The sequence below is a fragment of the Gouania willdenowi genome, chromosome 3 (genome assembly GCF_900634775.1).
Source record: "Gouania willdenowi chromosome 3, fGouWil2.1, whole genome shotgun sequence".
Taxonomy (NCBI): Eukaryota; Metazoa; Chordata; class Actinopteri; order Blenniiformes; family Gobiesocidae; genus Gouania; species Gouania willdenowi.
Genome location: NC_041046.1, coordinates 37,194,567 through 37,216,339, shown reverse-complemented (window position 1 = coordinate 37,216,339; position 21,773 = coordinate 37,194,567). Strand labels below are relative to the sequence as shown.

At 34.6% G+C, this 21,773-nt stretch overlaps 1 protein-coding gene across 1 annotated transcript; it reads right to left on the bottom strand.

Moving 5' to 3' along the window:
* Window positions 1–392: 392 nt before the first annotated feature.
* cln6a (CLN6 transmembrane ER protein a) lies at window positions 393–18,029 on the bottom strand. Its single transcript, XM_028475190.1, has 7 exons — window positions 17,876–18,029; window positions 14,886–15,006; window positions 14,706–14,804; window positions 12,550–12,738; window positions 10,036–10,091; window positions 8,349–8,471; window positions 393–1,101 (listed from the first exon to the last, which is right to left on the bottom strand). The coding sequence occupies exons 1-7, from the start codon at window positions 17,914–17,916 to the stop codon at window positions 831–833; spliced, it is 900 nt and encodes a 299-aa protein (XP_028330991.1). The 5' UTR covers window positions 17,917–18,029; the 3' UTR covers window positions 393–830.
* Between the last annotated feature and the right edge of the window lie 3,744 nt (window positions 18,030–21,773).

The window sequence follows — 21,773 nt, the reverse complement described above, 5'->3', positions numbered from 1 at the left end:
TGAATAAAATGTTGAGGTTTAATTTATTCAGTCAACTTTTTTCAGGAAATTACCTTTGATCTCCAGACATGTTACGACTGTTGACTGCCAGTCTTACTGAGGGGTGTCTGCTGATCGCTTTGATGTGTCCTTGGGTTCTGCATAATAATTCCAGCAAGTTCTTTTTGAATAATATGTTATGGTTTCATGTATCCAGACACCATTTTCCAGGAAATTTGCTTTGATAACCTGAAATAAATTAAACGTGAACATATTATTCAAAAATAAACAAAATATCTGTAAATCCATGTACCCTTTCTTCTTTGGTTATAAAACCAAAATCAAAATAACAAATAAACGGTGTGGTTATTTTGTTTTACTAAATTGAAATCAAAACAGAAATACAGAAAAATCAAAAACCAGATAAGCCGTGTTTTTTTTGTTTTAAAATTAAATCTTGTTCCGTTTGTGTAATATTTGGATATTTACGGGAAAACTATGACAAGAGCTTCATGTTTTAAGCTCACTCCACAGAGGGGACCACAGACGGGGCTGGAATTATCATGCGGATGTCAACGACACATCAAAGCGATCAGCAGACACCTCTGAGGAAGACTGACAGTTGACAGCCAAAACATGTAAGGAGATCAAAGTAAATTTCCCGAAAAAAAGGTTAAAACCTTAACATACTGAATATTCATCTTTGTAAATGTCAATCATTATGCGTTGTCCGAATAGCACCTTCTTTCCAAAGTTTTAATTAGATTTTTAATACTAATTAGTTAATCTGGTAAAATGATAACCATGATAATTGTTAAAAAAAACATCATGTGAAGATCTGCACCATTTGTTCAGTGGCTTCCCTTGATGTGTAGCGTATAGTAAGACCACGGCTCAGGCACGTAGATGATTCCAGGGTATTTGTGTCGCAGCACTGGGTCGTCCCACAGAAACAACACCCACACAGCCACCAGGAAGGCAGCGACGCCCAAACTATACAGCAAGAAGCGGCCGTTGCTGTCCGGCCCGAGGCCTTTCCTTCGCTGATGAATCACCAACGCACCCATAGCGACACACGTGAGGAGGAACAGCTCGCTGATTTGTCCTTCGGTGATCAAATACCTGATGAACCAATCAAAAGAAACTACATTTGAATCATGACTGGGCGTCCGTACCAGAAGTGGAATTATTGATTTAATACAGTGCTTCTCAAAGTGTGTGTCGCCACAGGTATGACAAGTGGGGTGCGACAAACTTGTTCCATTTCATGCCAAATGCCTTTTTGAGATCAATAACACTACATAAAAAGCCTACATACAAAGTACTAATGAGAAGCCTAAAAATGTAGCAGAAATTAAAATAGCATTACGTTATTAGACTGCATTAGATCTGCAACCAGGAACAAAATGTAACATGAAACTAAAGTGTAAAAATAATTGTTTAAAATAAAAACATTTTCTTAAGCTTTTTGCCACAGATTATAAACATTGTTCCTTTATTTCCTGTGTTTTTGACTAATTAAGTATTAGTCATTAACTAACACTTTTAAATATGGTTTTCATGCACTTGATTAGTTTAATTTAATATAGTTTTTTTGTTTTAATTTATTGATGAAATATGTTACTTGCATTATGAAACATGATGTTACTTGTTCCCTGTTCCTTCGTTCAAAGTGGGGAACGTAACATTAGTCAACATTAGTAACTAAGTCAATTCTTTACTTTCAACAAAATATTTGATAAATTTCAGTCAGGTTTTGGTTCTCATCACAGCACTGAAACTGCTCTTATCAAAGTGATCAATGACATAAGGTTGAACACTGATTCAGGAAAAGTATCTGTTCATTCTGTTGAATCTAAGCGCTGCATTTGACACTGTAGATCATACAATTTTGTTGCACAGATTGCAAACATGGGTTGGACTAAATGGAAAAGTAATGCAATGGTTTAAGTCATACTTGGAGGAGTGAAGTTATTTTGTAAGCATTGGAAACTTTGAATCTGACAGATTACCAATGTCCTGTGGGGTTCATCAGGGCTCTGTTCTTGGACCTCTTCTGTTTAGCATTTATACTGGATGCTTCCTTTAGGACAAATTTTACAGAACTGTAAGGTTGGTTATCAGAGCTACGCAGATGACACACAACTATATCTATCACTGAACCCAGATGACTATGGTCCCATTGAGGTGCTGTGTGACTCGTCTCATGTGCAAAGGTAGCTCATTCCACAAAAAACTATTCTCTTGTATCTCTGTTAAATAACGTCTTTATAGACATTACAATCCCTTAATTAAGTACCCACTTCAGCTAACTTTTTTGTGACGGGTGAACTTTTTAATGCATACGGTGTGCTGTGAATCACAAAATGCTTAACAACAACTATAAAATATAGCATACGTGTTTAAGCATTTCATTTTGAAGAAACAAAAAAAAAAGATAACTTAAAAGGTTACTCCATTTTAGCTCAAAACAAAATCCCATTTTTTTTTTATTTGAAAACTCTATTTTACGATTTTAGATTGTTTTTCCCCTGAACAACCTGATTTAATTATTGCAAGTATATTCTATTAATATGAAAAAGTGAAAACTTATTTACATGTTGTTAGTAAAGTGCAGCTGAAAAGCTTTAACAAAGCTTGTTAAATCCCTTATGGGTTTGATAAGATAACAACCTGCTCAGCTAAAAAATTTTAAGAAAAAGAACCTTTGCAGAGACCATGTCTGTGGTTGATACCACAGCTAAATTGTTAACCACAGGACAGAGATGTAGGAGGCCATGCCCCCTCCCTTCTTTCCCTCTCACAACCCTGAACAAGGAGCCTACAGGAATTTACGGCTGTTTGCTTTTCCCCCTCTTTTTCTGAGGCAAACTCAGGCTTCTGCTTCCAGACCCCCTAGGGTGAAGCACATGGAAAACTTTTCTTTGTTCTGTCTTTGCTTCAATAATTAACAAGGAAAGCAATGACTAAAAGTGAACTCAAAATCTTTGATGCAATGTTGAAATGTATTTTCTACACTGCATCATTAACGCTATATTCACACGAAACCCTAAGAATACAGTAAAGTACGGTTGCAGTGTTTTAAGGAATATCACCTCGTAAAATTGCAAACAGTATATCATGTTTAGTGTTAGAATGACTGGGAAAAATATGATCTTTGCTTTCATTTTGTTTTGAAGGTTATAATCTAAATATGTTCTGAGTTATTTTCATATTTCTTTTTCCAAAGGAGTTTCCATTCAAACTCATGAGAACACATCCACATGACGAGCACAACCCATGACTCGTCGAAAGCACCTCGACCAATAAGAACGCTTAAACCGCCACTATAAAACCCAGGCGCAGAATTCAAATCATTGGATTTTATTAAGATTTCACTAAAGCTTGCGCGTTCCAGAGAGAAGCCTCCTTTCCAACTGCTGCAGGAGTCGAGCCACGGAACCACGAACAAGAACAAAGCCGGTAAGTTGAACTGAACGCTGAAGAAGTCCACGCAAAATCAGTTTTCGACCCGTGGTGAAGATGTCACAAGCCAAGAAGCAGCGTTGAAACGAGCTGTGAAACAACAACAAAGGAACGGGGCCGGCGGGCCTATCACAAGCCAGAACCACGCTTTGCTGCTGCAGACTCTCTTCACCAGTCCGCTCTGCCACGAGAGACGGACCACGGACTCATCAGAACCCGAGGTACTCTGGATCTCAAAATTCTAATTGGGCCTAAAGTAATTGCAGTCACATGGTTCATCTCCCCACTGATCTTAGCATAGCTCGTGCACACGCATTCTTTCTTTATTTATTAAGCTTTTCACTTTTAAATTGTATATAAATGTATCCTTAGCTTAGTGAGCGTACTTGGCACTCTTTTGGTTTTATTGTGTAAGCAGACTCAACACGTTGGATTAATAAATGTTTATTCTTTCATAATTTGTCTGTGATTCGAGTTCCAAAATAATTAGGTTTGTTACTGAAGAGTAGACAGTCTTGACAAGAATTCACAATCCTGGATGACAAAGTATTCATAACTAATTAAGTGACTTAAGACACTTTAAACTCTATCTTAAGTGGCACTCCTATGGCAAATTACATAATATTAATAATAATGAGTATTAGAATTGTTATCAAACTTTTTCAAAACCTCCTACACCTTCCATTAGAAAAAAAACCTCACATTTTAAAAGAAGCGGTCATAGCGGGGGTCTATCAAACGTGTTTGCAACTTGTTTGTAAAGGGAGAGAGATTTATGCTGTGATTAGACATTATTAAAAAGGCTGCCTTAATAACTTGATGAATGCGTGAATAAATCACATTGGAAGAAACTGAACCTTTTGTTAAAGAAAAGTCCACAAAAAAAAAAACTTATTTTAAAAGAAATGTAAATGGATATTTCTATTATTCCCTATGCAACCAAACCTTTTAACATACTCATTATCCCCACACAGATTTCATGCTCGAGCAATTATGTTATATTTGCAGTGAATCAGTGTTCCATCTTTAGAGATAAATACAGTCCTTGATTATATTAATCCTTTCAAAGTACAGCTCCTGATCAGAGAGAATTAGAGGCATTGTTATGTGGGTCAGGGAGAGCATTCAAGACGTCACAAAAAACTGCTTGAATGATTTAACATTTCTCTGGAACATTTCCCACCCACATTGTGCCAACAATTACTTTCTACCTTCAAAGCTGTTATTCCTTTTAAGATAAGCGACAATAATTCATAACAAATATGTTTTAATCAGCTTATTTAACCAGTTTTGAGGGGTTTTTTATCCTGTAAAGCAGAGGTGCGCTTTGATCACAGCAGGGGACCACAAATGGGATTGGCTGATCCGAGAGCCACATAATCAACATTCATGTCAGTGTTTAGAATATTAACTAATCTGAGCATTAATACAAGAAAGAAAGGGTTTCTGTGTGCTCTTGTTCTCATTTTGTATATTTTTCCTTTATTTTGTAGTTATAGTGTATTTTGAGTCATTTTTGTGTATTTCTGGTGTCATTTGTGCAATTTTCCTCTGTCTGTGGGTTTTGCAAGTATTTTTGTACATTTTTATTGACAGTGTTTTTTGGAGCCATTCTTTTGTATTTCTTTGTTATATATCCATCATTTTGTGTATTTTTGTTGTCGTGACGAGTGTTTTTGGAGTAACTGTGTATTATTTGTTGACATTTTGTGTATTTTTAATGTTCTTTTGTGAATGTTTCTGTAATTTTGTGTGTTTTGGAGTCTTTTTTTGCACCTACCATGGGAGATGCACAAAATTAGACTAAGTGGCCCCCCTGAGTCACTTGTTGCTCATGTCTATTGTAAAGTCTGTTGAGAATTTGAATATATACACAGAGACAGGTCTAGTAACAACAATAACAAGGCTTATTTAATCCATGGCACACATCAGGTATTTAACACCTGTTGTTGGAGCTATTTTCTAGGTTTGAATAATTTAATATTTTTACCTTACAGTGCTTAATTAAGTTGCTGTTTATTTTATTTTGTGGGATTTACATATTTGCACTGGGTAAATTCTAATCGTTGATGTGTAGGCACCAGGTGATCCTTCATTAACTGGGCATGTACGCAGGAGGGGCAAGCACTGGGAAGGTGAATGTTTTTTTTACTTTTGTAACAGCAAAAAACTAAAAAAACAACGTTCATGGAGCACAGAGAAAGCGGATTTTACGCTGGATCAAAAAAATATCAATGTCCAAGAAATCTTTATGTTTTCTTTGATTTATTCCTTTACAAATCGCCGAAAACTTGGCGTTTTCCTCTTGTCATTCGAGTTTCCAAGTAAAAAACCAGCCTTTGATTGGGTATTTTTGGAGCTGGACGACTGGATTGCACGGGTGAAGACGATCTCTGCAAGATCGCTGACTGCAACGAGATCAAAAGCCTCCTCAAAAAGCCGGAAAAAGTGGAATTTAAAGCTTTATGTCCGTATTGGAAAAAGGTATCCCTAATGGAGGGTTGAAAGTCTTGGTTTCACTGCCTAAAACAGCTGTTTAAAGTGAAGTTTCGCGCACTGTGCACAAACACCAGGAAGTCCAGTTATACCATTCACAAAGTTGAATGTAACACAGAATCAAAGCATCTTTTTGTCATTTCCAAGTGACTTTAAAGCGCTGTAAATTAACTATGAACAAATAAAGAAACCCAAAGTCATAAGAACAATATCAGACATTGGAAGAAAAGCAAGCAGTGAAGTTTTGCTTTCTGGGAAACAAAGTGTAAAGATGACAGAAAAGGGTTTGGCATTTAACGCTGACGTGTGCAAAAAGAAAAAGTTGCTGTGTTTAAAGAAAGCAAAGAAGCATGTGTCACAAAAGCAGGTCAAATGATGTGAAATCAGTGTGAAAACACCAGCTGGGAGCACCGTTACAATGTTGTGCTGAAATAGAGAACGCTCATGAATTAATAATGGACTTGAAAACATCCAGAAACATTTTGGAGACAGTAAATGTAACCCCGTTAATCACCAAGTTTATCAGTGAACACATTGTTAAAGCTACTGTCTTTACCAGGGAGCAAATATTTTTATTCCTGATCATTGATTTCTGGTGTTTAATATTTAATTAATAATGATTTACCGGCGAGTAGTTCCTACTGCATATTATAAATAGTTTATAAATATGATTTTATTATTTTGCATGGTTCCTGTTATAGTCATATGTCGGCTACATCTGAATGAGGTAACCTTTTAAATAATAATAATTAAAAAATAATAATAATAAAAATGCAAGTGGTTTCCATGTGTTTCTGAGCAGTAGGAACTAATAGTCGGTAAATAAAGCCCAATAAAACTCTGGAAAACAATAACCAGAAATACATATTTGCTTCCTGGTAAAGACAGTAGCTCTAACAACCAGTACAATGATAAACCTATTAATATTACAGCCGGTGCATGCAGTACGGGAAAGAATTTACTCTGTCTCGGAATGTTTCCGGGTTTTAGTAACTCCCTTCAAATGACCTGCATGACAGTGCATCAAACATTCTACATGTAAAGGAAAAACAAATGGGATCAAATTCACAACTTTTTCAAAGTATCATCAACCTCCTCAGCCAGAAAAAGATCTGAAGCTGATAAAGTAGCACTAGATGAAAACATGAGGTGGAGGCTTAACAGTAGGAACTGTATAACACAAATATTATTCTATTCCCTGTCGACACACAGGGGAAAATAATTACTCTGTCAATGCTGAAGGCTATTGATGCACTAAACAATGATGGGAACGTTTTCATGCTCTCAGGGCACACTAATATTGATTGAAAGATTTTGTTGTTTGTTGTTGTGCTTGTGAATACCTTCAGCAATAACTGCAATTAAACAATTACATTCTTGTTTAAGTTGACATTTCTAGGAGACAGATTACCTAAAATGACTAGAAGCAAGCATAAAGCTGGACGGCTTTTTAAGAATATAAAGACATCCAGTTTACACCAATGGACCCCCAACCACTGGTCCGTGGACTGTTATTGCCCCAAAGAAAGAATAAAGTTTTAACTAGAAAACACTCAGACCTAAATTATACTAAGATGTTGAATAAAGGTGTAAGAAAAGAGTTAACTCACAATATAAAATATTCATACGATGTAAAAAAAATGAGTAAAGTTGCTCAAATGTTTTTTAACTTGGAATTATTTTGCAGCCATTGAATTTTATATCGCAGTTTTCTGAATTTGTTACATTCCTAAAATGGAGGAAATTGTTTTCTTCCAGATCCTGGTTAAAATTGGTGAGATGATAGTGGAACCAACCCTACAGGTCTGAGTCAAATTTCCTGAATTTTGGTCAATTACGAACCAAGATATGAATTTTAGAAATTATGCAAATGATGAGAGATAGGGATTTTTTTTTAATCACAATTTCCAGTTAATTCCAATAAATAAATTTAAAAAAAAAAACACATGAAATGTTCAGATTTTTTAATTTTCTCAAAATTCCCAACTTTAAGTGTCTCGGTAATGTCCACCTCCTTTCCAACACTACTTCTAATCCAAAAAAAATACCTGAAAAATCATTTTTTTTAAACTCATTTAACTTATTCCTATTTTCTCTCAAAGGTTTAAATAAAAAAAACATATATATATATATATATATATACACATGAATACAGAAAATGTCTAAATCCGTCAATAGTTTTTGAGTTAGACCGTTAACAGATGAATACATAACATAGAATAACCTCCTTGGCGGAGATAAAAATTGTATGTACCTTATTTCTGTTCTGTTACTTTTAAATTCCAACTTCTGCTTTAACGCACTTTTATCATGCACTTCATAAGGCCTAATGCACCACCCACCTACACACAAATAAGATGTGTGTGTGTGTGTGCGTGTACGACCTTCAGTGACACCAGTAAACCAACCAGTAATAAAGAGCACTTGGTCCCAGCAGCAGCCAACCAGAGACAGGCATCTTCTTCTGTTCTTCAGCATCACAGAAACAGCCACTGAAGTAGATGACCAGAATAATAAAGAAAGGAATATACCTGAAAACAAAAGGCACTTTTAGAAAAGGCCAGTATTTTAAGGGACTTTAAAGAAGATTGGTATAAAATAAAAAAATAAGAAAAAAAACTATTTTATGTTAATTGATGAATTCCTAGCTGGAGTATGTAAAATACACAATATATATTCAATAAAAGTTAACGGGAGCATCTCTTAGTGTTTACTAACACATAAAAAAGATTCATAGTGATTACAAAGCTTACAATAGTGCTCAAAGATCAAATATTTATTTTATGGTTAAGAAACAGAAGTTTCCAGTGCTGGGGATTAATCTGCAGGCAGGTGATAACTTTACATATCCTTCATTTTCACACTAATCAATTTATCTTATTTATTTACTGTAAGTTCCAGACAAGGACTTATTTCTAATTAAATAACTTTATCATACAATAATAAAACGTTCTACTAGGGTTGAAAACATCCAGGAATTTCAGTCAAGTCAGAAACTTTCCATGGGAATTATGAATATTGAAGGTTGGCCTTTGAAAGGGATGTTAAATAGTTGAAAAATGTTTTAGCATTTTCTTAAATATCAGCATCAGTTGTTTAAAAATATAATCCCAATTTCCAGTTAATTCCAATAAATAAATTTAAAAAAACACATGAAATTTTCAGATTTTAGTGCAACGGTAATGTTCATCTTTCCAACACTACTTCTAACCCAAAAAAAAACCTGAAAACATAATTTTTTAAACTCATTTAACTTTTTCCTATTTTCTCTCAAAGGTTTTAAAAATATATATACACACACAGTATTTACACTACGGTCTGACTTTTCCAGTTATTTATTGCAAGCCGTCCAAGTCCAATAAATAGCTTAAACAGGTACAAAGGTAAGAACTGAACAGCCAGAGGTTTAAAGAAAACGGTTAAGTTACCCAAAACTAAAAAATAATGTACATTTCAGAATTATACAAATAGGCCTTTTTCAGGCTGTTAATTCAAAGCTGTTCTGCAGCAATGAAGGCGCTCATTACAAAATTCTATCAAAAACCTACTTAATAAATAACCAAACAATGGTTGCTTTTTGTTCTGTTATTTGTTGTAGTTTTTTCGCTTTACTTTTGATGTTAATGTTTTTCTTTTTCCTCGTTTCTGCTCCATTTCAAAGTTTTGCTGTGTTGACGTTCTTTTATTTTGTCTTGATGTTATTTTATTATTTATTCTTTTTAATCAAATTTGAAATGTTATATCGGTAGCCCTCTTCTTCAAGCCACTTTGTTGGTTTTTTTCCTCTCATAAAGTGTATTGATTACTGTTAATATCTGTCCACTGTTGATATTATGTTTCACTGTATTTTAAACTGTGCCAAAAATAAAATAAAATGTATGCGGTCACGGACTCACTTAACATGGTTAAGCTCCCTGCTTTAAAGGTCATCTTTCTAATTCAACCCCTTTTCTCTGCGGTCTGCCTAAAGGCACGTAAGTGCATACAATCATTTCAATGGATCTTAATCCAGTTTTTCTTAATGGGATTTATGAAATACATGTCCTTCATAACCAAACAGGGAGAAGTAAACAAACAGCTGCTCATACCACGTACCACATCAGGTGTCCCAACTGCTCGTCATAGTAATACAGCAGCTCAAAGGAGTCGATCTGTGAAGGAAATAAAAGTATTGACAACAATTAGAGGTGTGCAGTGGTCAACTCGTGGTGCACAGTCAGTACCATGATGCAACAGCGCCACCTGCTGTAGGACAACGCTTTGTTAGAGGAGCTGGTTAAAAAGCATCTGAAGACTGCGCTTTTGGTTAAATTGCTTTTAATTTTTATTAACCTTTTATGATGTTCCTACTGTTGTTTTAAATGATCTTGTGTTTCATTATCCTTTTGTGATGTTGCTGCTGTTTTAATTTCATTTTTGCCTGTACAGCACTTTTTGATTTTATCTGTTGTAAACGCTATAGAAAAAAAAAAAAAAAAACTTATAAATGTACTACAAATTCCTCACACAGGTGAAATTGATTTCATGACAACTGCAAACTTGTAATCAAGTTTTTTTTTTGTTTTTTTTTTTTTAAATACTCTTACCTATTATCCTTAATAATTATTGTCATTATGGTGTCTTGTACGGTATGATGGTATATTTGAAATAAAAGTAAAAGCACTTTTGAAAAGTGACGAAAACATCTTGCGTGCTATAAATGAACTTGTGTAAAAACAAACATGTCAGATACATGTTTAGCTTGTGAATTGGTAGAATCACATAACGAGTAAAAAAGTTGAAGGAGCAGACGGAGCAAATTTTGTTTAAATGTGAAATAAATCTTAAAAACCTTTTCTGAATAATACGGCACTTAAGTTCTTATGTTATCCTGTCATTTTAATGTAATGTAAATGTATTTCTGTTCAGTGTTGTAACTTTGCTGCCTCTTGGCCAGGACTCCCTTGAAAAAGAGGTTTTTAATCTCAACGGGATTTTTTTCCTGGTTAAATAAAGGTTAAATAAAAAAAAAAAATAAAAAAATCTGCTCTGCTTGAGTTTGGCAACACATTTTGTGAGACATCTGTTGTTGTAAAAAAATAGATTTGCACCTGTAGAATATTTTCTTTGGGTTTAAATTTTTACTTTTCAGGTTCACAATTTCCCTCATTATTTGTGACATGAAATTAATTTCACGTGCGTGTGTAGATTTTTTTCATACAAGTTCACGTTTTAAAGTCTGTGTAAAGCAGAAATACATTTATGCTATAAGTTTGTCTCACCACAGAAACATGTCATTGACCACTGAGCCAAATTTGAAATATGGAGAAAAAAAAAAAAAAAAAAAAGTATATAAAATTACTTCTCAAAATCATAGAAAAACAAGCATTTCTCTCTGCTCTGAGATGCTGGGGGCGTGTCAGTTAAAGGCGCTGGAACCACGCCCACGCGCGGGAAGACCGTTGCCTCCTTACTGTGACTATGGAAGAGATCAGTATGGTATCCAGCATCGATAGTGCTTCCAAAAGTGCTCGAATCGGGCCAAACGAGATATCGGCGGAAAGGTCTGCTACGCCTGAGTCTGAATATGTGCATCCCTCCCTGGTAGAGTCAAAACTACACCCGCTAGAGGCAAAAATTACAAAATCACGGTGAATAAATCTGCTTATTTTATGGAAAATGTGGCACCAGCGGACGCGTTTTATTCCCGAGTCTGAATATGTCGTTTGTTTTTGGCTGGGGGCGGAACTGCGTGTGCGGTAGTTTGGTGTGCTTCAGCAGCAGGGTCAGGTTTATGCTAATGAAGGCTCCGTTACCTAACGCGTATCTGATTTCTGACCCGCCCATTAAATCCTGAACACAGAAACTGGAAACACAGTTTTTGAAGCCGAGCTCCACAATTAAACCATAAATGGTTTTGTACATGTTTTAAGGAAATACATTTATGACCTATTTAATGTGTTTAGAAGAAAATAACAGAATTTGTTTAACAAAGTCTTTAAGTTCTCACATCACATTCTACGAGCTCTCCCATTTTTGCAACATATCTACCTTCATAGCTGGTGGTGTACGCTGAGGCTGTCGGCAGCATAATTTAACACCATAACGGCATTAAATCATCATTCAGAATCATTGTATAGTGAAAAATACTGTTTCATGGTATTCTAAAAACACACTGGATCAAATTGCTTTGCTTTATCTCGCCTCATCTTTCATTTCAAAAACCTCATCTCTCTCTTTTTTTTTTTTTCTTTCACTTAATCTGCTATTACCTCCCTTCTACCTGTTCCTCGCTCTTCATCTAATTTTATTTACATACGGTAAACAATCTCATCTGTTTGTATCTGATTTCTTATTGGTGTTGCCTTATCTAATCTATGATAACCTTGTTTTCAATTCACCCAACTTTATCTCTATGTCATGTATTCTGAATTCACCTGAAATCCTTTTGTCTTTAATTTCCTCATTTAATATCAGCTTGTGACCGTGCAGGCTCCATAGGGCAGGGAATGGGTTAGATACGGCCAATTCAAAGACCATGCATTTTATATACGTCAATACATCTAATCTTGATCCATCACCTTTATTTACTCTCTAACCTGCCAGAAGAGGAAGACGTGAAACTGTTACCAGTGAGGCAGGTTTGAGGTCTTTAATGATGGGGTTGTCTCTGACTGACAGGTGGAGCTGGTATCCACTCAGGATGAGCCGATGGTTAATGGAATCTCCCACCAGATGGATGCTGGCTCCCATAACAAAGGTGACGATGCAGACGTAGATGGCAGTGCGGGAAAGGGCCCTGGGACTTCGCTCAATCAGCTGAGGGTGCACAAACACAAATCTCCATGTATCTTCACACGGCAGCAGCTGAGTCTTTAAATACATAATCCTCAAGACGTTACCTTCGGCAAATTGGGGTCAATGGCAGGAATGCCTCTGTGAGCCAAACAAGTGATGAAATCATGTATTTACTTTAAAAATGGATAAATACATTTTTTTTTTGTAATTTTGACTCTGTGTAAGCAGCTTTTGTAGATACAGTCACCAGGGTTAGGTTCAAATACAGTTTTCAACCACAATCATAATTACTGAACCTTTCATAAATAACCTCATATAACGTAACCTTCCCTTTCTGTTAGCATCTCTTATGAAAACGGCTCAGTTTGACCCATGTCTTAAATCAGCTGTAAAATACACTAAAAAAATGTAAAAAGTACTAAAAAATGTTATCGATACAACGATATATCACAAGGTTTCGTCTCGCTTATCGATTCACTGGTGCCAAATATCGATTTAAAAAATAAGAAATAAAATTTTTATTTTATTTTTAATTGCAACACACAAGACATGACAAAAACAATATATATACACAGAGATACACACTACAACAATTGAGGAGTGGATATTTACAAATTTACACTGTGTGTGTGTGTGTGTGTGTAGTATACGCTTTGTTTCACTTGGCTGTCATTCATGTGAAATTGATTGACAATGTTTAGTAATTCCTATTAAATGGATTCAGTGCTGTCAATAAATTCAATGACACAGATATCGTGATGTATCGTGGATGAAATTTCCCCAGCGATATATTATTTATCGCCGCATTGTGATAATACCGTTATCGTAGGGGAAAAAAAAAAAATATCGTGATATATTGTATCGCAAGGTACCTGGCGTAACCCAGCCCTATTATCAATCATCAAATCAATTTTCTTCGCTTGGTTTCCTTGTTAGGCTTCCAAAGCAATGAAAATACTGAAATGTAACATTTAAATATGTTTTTAATAAAATCTATAATGTAAAAAATGGTGAATAATGTAACAAGATGATGAGGCCAAAACGTAAAAACCTTTTGCCATCGTCATTACATTATGGAGCAGACAAAATATCTATATATAATTTTATTACATCTTAGAGTGAGTCAATGATTTATGGATTAAAGAGAGTAGTATCATACACAAATGCGTAAGCGTAAATATGTGTATATAGAAATACATATATAATTAATTAAAGCCTTATGGCGAACCATGACATTTTTGGTAACTTTTTTCCTTACCTTCATATATATATATATATATATATATATATATATGGCAAAAAGTTTTTATGTCTTGGGCACAGCGTTTGATTACATTATTGACCTGTTATTACATTTTGGGTTTTATTAAAAAAATGAAAAATAAAAATTCAGGTTGTTGTTACATATCAGGCTAGAGGTCGACTGATATATCGGGCCGATATAAAGACTTTTTTCAAGATCGGCCGTTTTTTTATTTTAATTTTTTTTTATTTAGTACTTTAGGGTAGCCATTAACAGAAAAAAGACAGCATGAAAAACATCCATTCGAATGTATGAATATACAACAACAACAACAACAACAAAAAAAAAAACTAATAATAATAATATGTGCATGGGAGAAGTAGAAGCCAATATAATAGGATAAAGATAAAATAGTGCCCGATCAAATATTCTTACCCTATTATATATTTAATAGGATGAGGAATAATAGGATATGGATTTTTAATCAGGCATCTCATGTGGGCAGTTGCAGCCACCGCTTGACTGACGGAAGGACCCTGCATTTATATCATATGAATGTTTCAATTGTCTTTCATAATAAATGTACTTTAAAAAAAAAAGGAAATCGGCCTCAAATATCGGCTTTAGATATTGGCCAAATTTTCTTTCTTTTTTTTTTTTTTAAATCGATGTCTGCATTGGCCTTTGAAAATCCCAAATCGTTCGACCTCTATACCAGGCTCTAACATTCCCTGCATGGACGTACCTTGAGCAGTAGGAATGGAGTGATGACATTGTAGGCCATGTGGAAATAGTCTCCCGCACTGGGCTTGTTCAGTGGAAACCACTCCAGAGGAAGCACGATCTAAACATGACACCAATAGATGGTCGTTTGTAGCTCCCTGAGATATTGTCTAAAACCAGAGCTTCCACTGAACGCTCTCACCATCACGATCGGCCTTCCAAAGTCCAGAATCCAGTTCTGCAGAGTAAAACAGAGCCACAGGTCCAAGTGGAAGTCCTGCCGTGTCTCCTGCTGTACATTTTCCTTCTGGACATCAGCAGCACTGTCGACAAATAATCAGACAACAATATCACATTAAAGTGTTTTGTGAGGCTGATGGGTTTAACAAACACAAGAACGTTGCTGCTGATGCATCACGATGCCTTTTTAGTACAAAGCCTTGAGACTATTTTGTGTTTGGTTTCGCAGATACTGATAATAATGACACAAAAAGGTGTCATCTGAGGGAACGTTAGCCTTTAGTGCTGGGTCATTCAATAGGATTATAAGAGCACTTTAATAAACCAAGAGAAAGTAAACACTGAAAGAGCATCCTTCATCATTCAAAGACTGAGGCCAAAGATATATGGGACCATTGATTTTCTAAGGAAAAGGGCTCTTACTGCGATACTCGAAGTGTTGAAGTGTCATCTGAAGAGTTTAAAAATTGATGAGTTTATAAGATGATAAATTAATTAACATATCATTGATATAAAGACCTAAATGAATCTTGTGTTATGAGATTGTAAACAATAATCAAACCAGCACACTTGTAATGCAACCAGAGTGCAATATGATTTAACCATATGCAAATGTTCTATACTAGCAGAACTAAGGATGCACCGAATATTCAGCCACCAAATATATTCAGCCAAATATTCAGCTACCAACGTGGGCAAAATCCAACTCCCCCGTTTAAAGCTGACTTTTAACAAACTGTGGAATAACAAGGGAGGGAGGAAACAGAACTTTTTCAACTTTGTCCCTCTGGATGAGGCTAAAGGAATGTATATCACTGTATCAAAACCATGAGAAAGTGATTTTTTTTCATCATACTTGCCCTTTAATGCACTTTAGATTTTTTTTTTTTAAATGCATGTTTTGTTTTATTTGAAGGCCTAATAAAAAATGAAAAAAGAAAGAAAAAAAAATCGATTTCACGATATATCGCAATTTTTTGGGTGCCGATTTAAAAAAAAAAAAAAAAAACATCCCCCCACCCCCGATATCTAATCAATATGTTTCTTGTTGTATTTTTCACATTTTCGTGGGAAGTGCATTTTTTTACTGCTGGAGACATTTTTCACTTGTCAGCAGAGTAGCCTAACTTCTGGGAAAATTGATTAGCTCCTGTTCCTACATTAAAAACCTTGAAAATTGTGCCACTTCCGCACCTCCACAACAGTAGATGGCGCCGTAGAGCCACTTTGCTGTGCGGCGCAGCATCATTTCTGTAGTAGAGGCAGTCACAGAGGCAGAAGCAGACTGACTCAAAACCCAAACAACATGGCTAACAAAACAACAACAGTACAAAGCTGACGTTTGGAAGTACTTTGGCTTCCAACTTAAAGGGAGAAAAAAGAGCTTGATAACGACAACGCCTTCTGCAAGATTTGCATCGCTCTCGTGAAATATTGTGGGAACACGACTAACTTACGAGCTCACCTAGCAAGACATCATGCATCTCTAGGTTTCATTTTTATATTAACTGGGTAGAATATTGCTATATATCGTGATAATATTGTATCGTGACACAAGTATCGTGATACATGTCGTATTGCAACATTCTTGCCAACACTCACCCCTACATGGCAGGCAAAACTGAATGTCATTTTAAGCTTTCCGTGTGCCCGGTTACAATTTCTTACTGCTTATTTCTTTCATCCCATCATTTAACCACAAGATTGTCAGGACTCAGGAGAGGAAAAAACAAACAAAAAACATTTCCAATGTCAATTACAAATGAAAAGCATTAGTTTGAAGTGCACACACTCCATCTTTACAAATGTTTTCCATCCAGCAGAGAACCAAGGCACACAGCCGTGCAGCATCACACCACATGTTTACTACCACAGCCTTTTTGTGCTACCTGGAAGTTTTATATAAGTCACTGACCAGGGTTGGGGTCAATTATAATTGGGTCTTCAATTATCCATGTTCAATTACAACTCAATTATGATTACGGTAACCACCATTTTTTCCAAAGTCAATTACAATTACGTTCTTGAAAGAAATAACCTTATAAAACGTTTTTATGATCTTATGACAGCCTAATCTCAGATTTTTTTTTTAATTAAATAAATTTTGTGCCTCGCTTCTGAAATCTTTTCTCATTTTGTTTTTGTTGTTTTTCATGCATTTCTGCATTTGCAGCCCAGTTTAAATGTGTTCATCATATTTGAACTAGATTTTAGGGTGTTATGATAGCCTTATCTCAGAAAAAATTTAATAAAATCTAAACTTTTCCAGTTTTTATACCTTGGCACTGACAGTTTTTATACAATTTTCACGTCAATCACAATTGTAAAGTCAATTATCTGAACTCGATTACAACACCAACAGATGTTTTCAAATATAAGTACAATTACGTCATAATTGTAATTAATTATCAATTGCGCAATTACAATTGACCCCAACCCTGGCACTGACTTCAATCTAAAACTATATAATTGCACAATACTATGATTTGATAGAAGATGAAAAAAGAAGATCTCACAAAACAAGTATTATCTTAAATAAATAAATAAACAATCTGGGCAAAGGAAACCTAATGATCTTTAACGAAAAAAATAAATAAGTATGGGTGGATACTTACGGTAGAGGATTAGGACCAATTTTGATGGAGAAAAATATTTTAATAAAGATAAGATTTTAAGATTAAAGTCAACATTTCTTGATTTTTTCCAACAAAATTGGCCCCAATCCTCTTCCGTAGATACTTAATTAAATCCCAAAGGGAAATTTTATATTATAGGCACAACTGGTAATTGTCACATTTCCCACTTAGTACTAGTATCAATGTTAGGACTGAGTAACAAAATCTAGAGTGATATGAATGTGCTTTACTTCAGCAGCTACAGCGAACAAGCATGTTTAACAATCTGTAAACAGAGTACAAATAATAATAATGATTTAAAAACGTTTAGACAAACCTGCTAACATCGTAGCATCGCCGCTTGCGCATAGTCGACATCGTAACAGTAGGTCAGAAAGTATTCCGGTCCACAGAGGACAGTGGAAAGTAACAGGACTTTACAAACAAAACGACATGTTTCTGTCTGAGAGCAGCTTCACTTCCTGGTTGTCAGTTTGTTCCCGCCTTTTAGTGAGATTCACCTATCACAACTCAGCATTAGCAAAAAGGGGCGTGGATGGGCGATACCAACTACTGTCTTCCCCCTTTCTTGCAATTTTCATTAAACTTTCACATCCTCTTTGAATAATGGATGTTAAATAATGATTTCACGGTAAACCTTATTTTTATACACACTTTAAAAACTAATTCCCTATCTTTTCATATTTATTTTATACAATACAAAAAGTTGTGAAAAAGAAAAAAGTAAGAAAGAAAAAACAAACATGGTCAGGCAGTTGATTTGAAGATAAAAGCCCCTTCTAACTAACTGTACTGTTTTATTTTATGTATTTGCATGTCTATTGTAATTCCTTGGATATTTTAAATCACACCCTTTTTCATTGTCATAGTTTATATTCTAAAAGGGTTTTCTCCTTTCTTTCATTCTCTTTTATTCTAAATTTTATACATTTTCAAAAACGTTCTTGTGCTTTGCTGCTTGTAGTCAAAATGCAATTATACATTTAATTAAACTGGGTGAAACCCCACAGTTTCATAGTCCAAATATATATATATATATATATATATATATATATATATATATATATTTTATTTATTTTTTTTTTTATTTTTTTTTCTCCATATGTACTGCAATAATATTTATCTATCATGTTGTGAAACTCCGTTCTGCACAAAAGTATGGAAGCCCAAAAGATTGTTTATATAAAGATTATTAAATAAAAAAAGATACAATTTTGATAAATAACATTCTGCTGAAAAACAACATTATGAAATTAAAAAAGGCCATTATGAAAAAGGACATCATGAAATAAAAATAATAAAAACGTTTTTTTATTTTCTAAAATCTTGGAAAATAAATAAAAAGTCATTATTTTAAAATAAATATTCTGAAATATATAATTATAATAAAATAACTATTATTAGATATTAAAAAATAATAAAACATATTTCATGATAATATTACCTTATTTAACAATATAATGGCCATATTATATATTTGTCTGTTATTTATCAAAATGGTATTTATTTCAAAATGTTGTTTTTATTTATTTTATTATGACTCTTTTGGGCTTCCATAAAAAAGATACTTCTTCCTTTATCCTGATTCCAATTATACAGTGTATATATCAATATTATTCTACAAACAATTTGAAGAAATGTGTGTTTTGAAAAGTGTATAATTGGGGTCAAGGACTAGACCAAATACCATCTGGATGGGAGGTCAGTATGAAGTGAGCCATATTTCATCTCTCACTTGAGATTCTTATCAACAGTCACTACACTTCTTTTTTCCTTTTCTTTTATTCACTGTTAGAATGAACCAAAGACTTCCCAATCCTGTAAAAATACTTTGTTTTGTACAAATGAAAATTAAACTAAATATTTCAAGTTCATGTATACATTTCTGCTATAATCTTTTTTTTTTTTTTTGGTTGTATAACTGGACTCTTACATGTAGTTGTGCATGTCGTGTCTTTTTCTCATCACGTCTCACCTTGTCTTGTTACAAAAAAGCTATTTCACCAATCACAAATGATAGAATGTCAGTCTGGTGTGTTGATTAATCAATAAGCTGATACTTTTGCTCTGTGTTAGTAAAGAACTGAAATGCAAGCTTTAGCTTTGTAAGGGGACGTTTCAAAATCCTGATAAATTCACTTAACTCCATTACTACTGGTAATTTTAAGAAATCATTTCAAAATAAAACTATAGCTTCCTATGATTTAGCTCATGTTTGCATTTCTGCTTTTGAAAGAATTTTGACAACAGTGTGAGGTCACAGCCTGTAACAGCCTATAAGTACACGTCACTGTAGAAACACGCTTCTGATTTACTCTATTGTAATCAGAGACCGCTTTCAATCCCTGGTAGAATTCTCCTGTGGGGAATGCTGCGATGATTCTTCGGCCATCTGTTGTATTTTCTTCAGCTGAAAGCAACTGTGTGAATTAGTTTTTGTGTTCATTATCAGCTTTTACAGTCTGCATCCTTTTTTATTTTCGCATTTTCAAGGTTGTACTATACGCATTAGTGTATATAGTGTATTGGTTCAGATTGTTCAGTAACGACTTCATAATTGTCCCATTCAAGCAGGCCTGCATTCATTCTTCATAGAACATGATTTGAAAACTTTGAAAAGAACATAAGCATCTTGCTTATGTAAGCAGAGAACACATAGCTGCTTATTTGGCATTATGCTTTAGTAAATAATGTGTCTTTTAAATGAATGTATTTCTTCATCTTATATAACCCATGTAGAGGCCAAATCTCAGCTGTCCTCTGATTCAGATCCACAACAGTTGCTCTGTGTTGATGAAGTCCACGCTGAGATGGGAATGTATAAAAAATACATATCTAATCAAGAAAAAGCAAAGGATAAATACAACGACCCTCTACCGCAGGAGGGGTGACGCGTTGAACCCTGAAAGAGTAAAGCCATATACTGTATTTTATAGCTGATGAAGAGGAAGGGGAGGGAGGATTTTGATGGGAAATTACTGCTTCTACAGAGCTCTGCTTATCAGAGCTTTGTTGAGACCTTGAGTAGAGACTAGTTTTTGCTGGCACTGTGAATACAGCACAATCTGTCTGTACTGCCAGTGCATAATCTAACCTAACGTGACTCAGCAAAGGAACAACGTTTCTGTTCAAAAGTGCAATGAATAATGCAGTCATTGTGTATGAACACATGAAATATTGTACACATGAACACACATTTGATGATATGATGATTAATATAATAATTGCCGTAACAGCCCTTATCTTTACAAGGCTGTCCTTGGCCCAGTGTTTCATTTATAAGCCTGAATCCACTGCCTACCTTGTAAGTTGTAATGTTTTCACCCTCTGTCTGTTCATCAGTTTGTCTGTTAATGTGGATGTTTGTTAGCAGGATAACTCAAAAGGTTCAGGACGGATTTAAATGAAATTTGTTGAGCTGATCGACAATGTCAAAAGGAAGGAGTTCGATTTTGGAGATGATCTGGCTGGTATTGTGGATACAGTACACCACCTACTGGTGACTTTGAGCATTTGAACCGAATTTGAGCAGCTTATTTTTAGCATAGCTGCCTGACTACAACGTAGGAGTGTGACGATATCTCAATACGGTGATATATCGTGATATTTTTCCACATGATCGATTATCGATATGCTCGCACTATCGATTTTTTTAATTGTTATTTTTATTTTATTTATTTATTTATTTATTTATTTATTTATTTATTTATTTATTTATTTATTTATTTATTCAAAACCTTTTCTGCTGTTTCACTAAAATGCGCAGGTACGTCTTCACAAAAATTTTATCACTGTTTGTTGAAGGAACCAATATATTGTTTACCGGAATATTGCTCTATAATGGTGTCACTGGTATGAAAGACCCTATTTTTTTTTACAGAAAGCACTATTGGAGAACAAAAATTTTATTTCTTCACTTTTTTTTCTTGTTATGTCATAGATTGTCGTAGAATGATTTCTTTTTTTTTTTTTTTTTTTTTTTTTTTTTTTTCCTTGTCTGCACATGCTTTCGAAGGTTAACACTACAAGAAGTGCAATCTTTTGACAGCAATGCATATTTTATTATTGCAATTAAATAAATTTATTTATTTCATTGCATAATTGTGACCGTCACCAGCCCTCCCTAGGGAAGGGTAAGAAATACTTTATTAAAGGGAGGATGTAAAAAAGAGAGGGCAGTGTTACACCAAGGTGAGGGGTTGGAGGGGGGTGGG